This window comes from Procambarus clarkii, chromosome 67 (genome assembly GCF_040958095.1).
Source record: "Procambarus clarkii isolate CNS0578487 chromosome 67, FALCON_Pclarkii_2.0, whole genome shotgun sequence".
In the NCBI taxonomy this organism is placed as follows: Eukaryota; Metazoa; Arthropoda; class Malacostraca; order Decapoda; family Cambaridae; genus Procambarus; species Procambarus clarkii.
The window spans coordinates 27575689-27578700 of record NC_091216.1 but is presented as its reverse complement, the minus strand read 5'-3'; the positions used below and the strand labels follow the sequence as shown (position 1 = coordinate 27578700).

At 48.4% G+C, this 3012-nt stretch overlaps 1 protein-coding gene across 1 annotated transcript; it reads left to right on the top strand.

Moving 5' to 3' along the window:
* Positions 1–1325: 1325 nt before the first annotated feature.
* LOC138355416 (snake venom metalloprotease inhibitor 02A10-like) lies at positions 1326–1808 on the top strand. Its single transcript, XM_069310308.1, has one exon. It carries the CDS (start codon positions 1326–1328, stop codon positions 1806–1808), a length of 483 nt encoding a protein of 160 aa, XP_069166409.1.
* The last annotated feature ends 1204 nt before the right edge of the window (positions 1809–3012 follow it).

The following is a 3012-nucleotide window of genomic DNA, read 5'->3' as shown; positions in this document are numbered from 1 at the left end:
AATAGGTGCAATAAATTGGTAAGCAAATTGGAAACAGTGAGATGAATTGCTCAACAAGGCATAAAGAACTGGCGGTGTGAGGAAAATCCGGATACCTGGATTATCCGGATTACTGGGAGGTGTTAAGTGAATCCGGATATCTTGTGACGTCAACGCGGCCTCTCTCTCTCTCTCTCTCTCTCTCTCTCTCTCTCTCTCTCTCTCTCTCTCTCTCTCTCTCTCTCTCTCTCTCTCTCTCTCTCTCTCTCTCTCTCTCTCTCTCTCTCTCGCTCACAGAGGATAGACTGGATCCAAAAACCCAAACTCGATCCTGCAGGTGCAAATAAGTGAGCACAAACACACACACACACACGTCCTGGCGGCCGAGCGAACAGCGTTCGGCATTCTTAATCCACGGAACCGGGGGGGGAGTATGGGGGGTTGATTCCCGGCCGTGCCTGAAACAAATAGGCATTTTCCTTTCTTCTGCTGCTGCCTCTGTTCACCTAACAGTAAATAGGTAACGGCGACGGGCGGGTCGAGTTCTAGAGTCAGGACCTGTCTCTTCCTGTTCCAACCTGTCTAGCACACACACACACACACACACACACACACACACACACACACACACACACACACACACACACACACACACACACAAGACAGTGAGAGCGAGGGCATGACAGGGGGAGAGACAGAGGGTGGGAAGGGGGTGAGTTTATTTACACATATTATATCGAGGGAGTGTCATTCTGTCAATACCTAGCCAGTGAGTCTTTCATGTGGACAAAGTTACAGCATTTATGAAGTCGCGATGGTGTGTGTGTGTGTGTGTGTGTGTGTGTGTGTGTGTGTGTGTGTGTGTGTGTGTGTGTGTGTGTGTGTGTGTGTACTCACCTATTTGTACTCACCTATTTGTGCTTGCAGGATCGAGCATTGACTCTTGGATCCCGCCTTTCCAGCTATCGGTTGTTTACAGCAATGACTCCTGTCCCATTTCCCTATCATACCTAGTTTTAAAAGTATGAATAGTATTTGCTTCCACAACCTGTTCCCCAAGTGCATTCCATTTTTCCACTACTCTCTCTTTCCACACACACACACCACACTGTGTGTGTGTGTGTGTGTGTGTGTGTGTGTGTGTGTGTGTGTGTGTGTGTGTGTGTGTGTGTGTGTGTGTGTGTGTGTGTGTGTTTTAGAGACAGACAGACACAGGCATCCTAAATTTGCTAGGAGGGGAAAAAAAATATTAAGAAACAGTTGCACACACAACGCCAGAATGGTTTCGTGGAAGCCATTGCCTGCCTCACGAACCTAATAGTTTGACACACCGACGAAAAACAGAGATGGGAGCCCAGACTGCATATTTCCGGACTGTCAGAGAGTCGTTGACACAGCAACCCCACACGAAACACCCCCCAATGGACCAGGGAGTACCTAAGCAACAGAAGCCAGTGGACAAGGGAGTACCTAAGCAACAGAAGCCAGTAGACAAGGGAGTACCTAAGCAACAGAAGCCAGTAGACAAGGGAGTACCTAAGCAACAGAAGCCAGCAGGCAAGGGAGTACCTAAGCAACAGAAGCCAGTAGACAAGGGAGTACCTAAGCAACAGAAGCCAGTAGACAAGGGAGTACCTAAGCAACAGAAGCCAGCAGGCAAGGGAGTACCTAAGCAACAGAAGCCAGTAGACAAGGGAGTACCTAAGCAACAGAAGCCAGTAGACAAGGGAGTACCTAAGCAACAGAAGCCAGCAGGCAAGGGAGTACCTAAGCAACAGAAGCCAGTAGACAAGGGAGTACCTAAGCAACAGAACTCCGAATCAGAGTGAAATGACACATCCACCGTCCTATCAATGTGTACTGACACATAACAGTGTTATACTACTGAAACACAAGTGTAAACAGAGTGGACGCAAATAAACTACTGAAACAGGGACCTAAATTTGCGATACAGTAGGATACACTTGCGATACAGCGGGATAAACGTGTGAGGACACTGAGGACACAGTATACACTGAGGACACAGTATACACTGAGGACACAGGACACACTGAGGACACAGTACACACTGAGGACACAGGACACACTGAGGACACAGTATACACTGAGGACACAGTACACACTGAGGACACAGTATACACTGAGGACACAGTATACACTGAGGACACAGGACACACTGAGGACACAGTATACACTGAGGACACAGTACACACTGAGGACACAGTATACACTGAGGACACAGTACACACTGAGGACACAGTATACACTGAGGACACAGTATACACTGAGGACACAGTACACACTGAGGACACAGTATACACTGAGGACACAGTATACACTGAGGACACAGTATACACTGAGGACACAGTATACACTGAGGACACAGGACACACTGAGGACACAGGACACACTGAGGACACAGTATACACTGAGGACACAGTACACACTGAGGACACAGTATACACTGAGGACACAGGACACACTGAGGACACAGGACACACTGAGGACACAGTATACACTGAGGACACAGTATACACTGAGGACACAGTACACACTGAGGACACAGTACACACTGAGGACACAGTATACACTGAGGACACAGGACACACTGAGGACACAGGACACACTGATGACACAGTATACACTGAGGACACAGTATACACTGAGGACACAGGACACACTGAAGACACAGTATACACTGAGGACACAGTATACACTGACGACACAGTATACACTGAGGACACAGTACACACTGAGGACACAGGACACACTGAGGACACAGGACACACTGAGGACACAGTATACACTGAGGACACAGTACACACTGAGGACACAGGACACACTGAGGACACAGGACACACTGAGGACACAGTATACACTGAGGACACAGTATACACTGAGGACACAGTACACACTGAGGACACAGGACACACTGAGGACACAGTATACACTGAGGACACAGTACACACTGAGGACACAGGACACACTGAGGACACAGGACACACTGAGGACACAGTATACACTGAGGACACA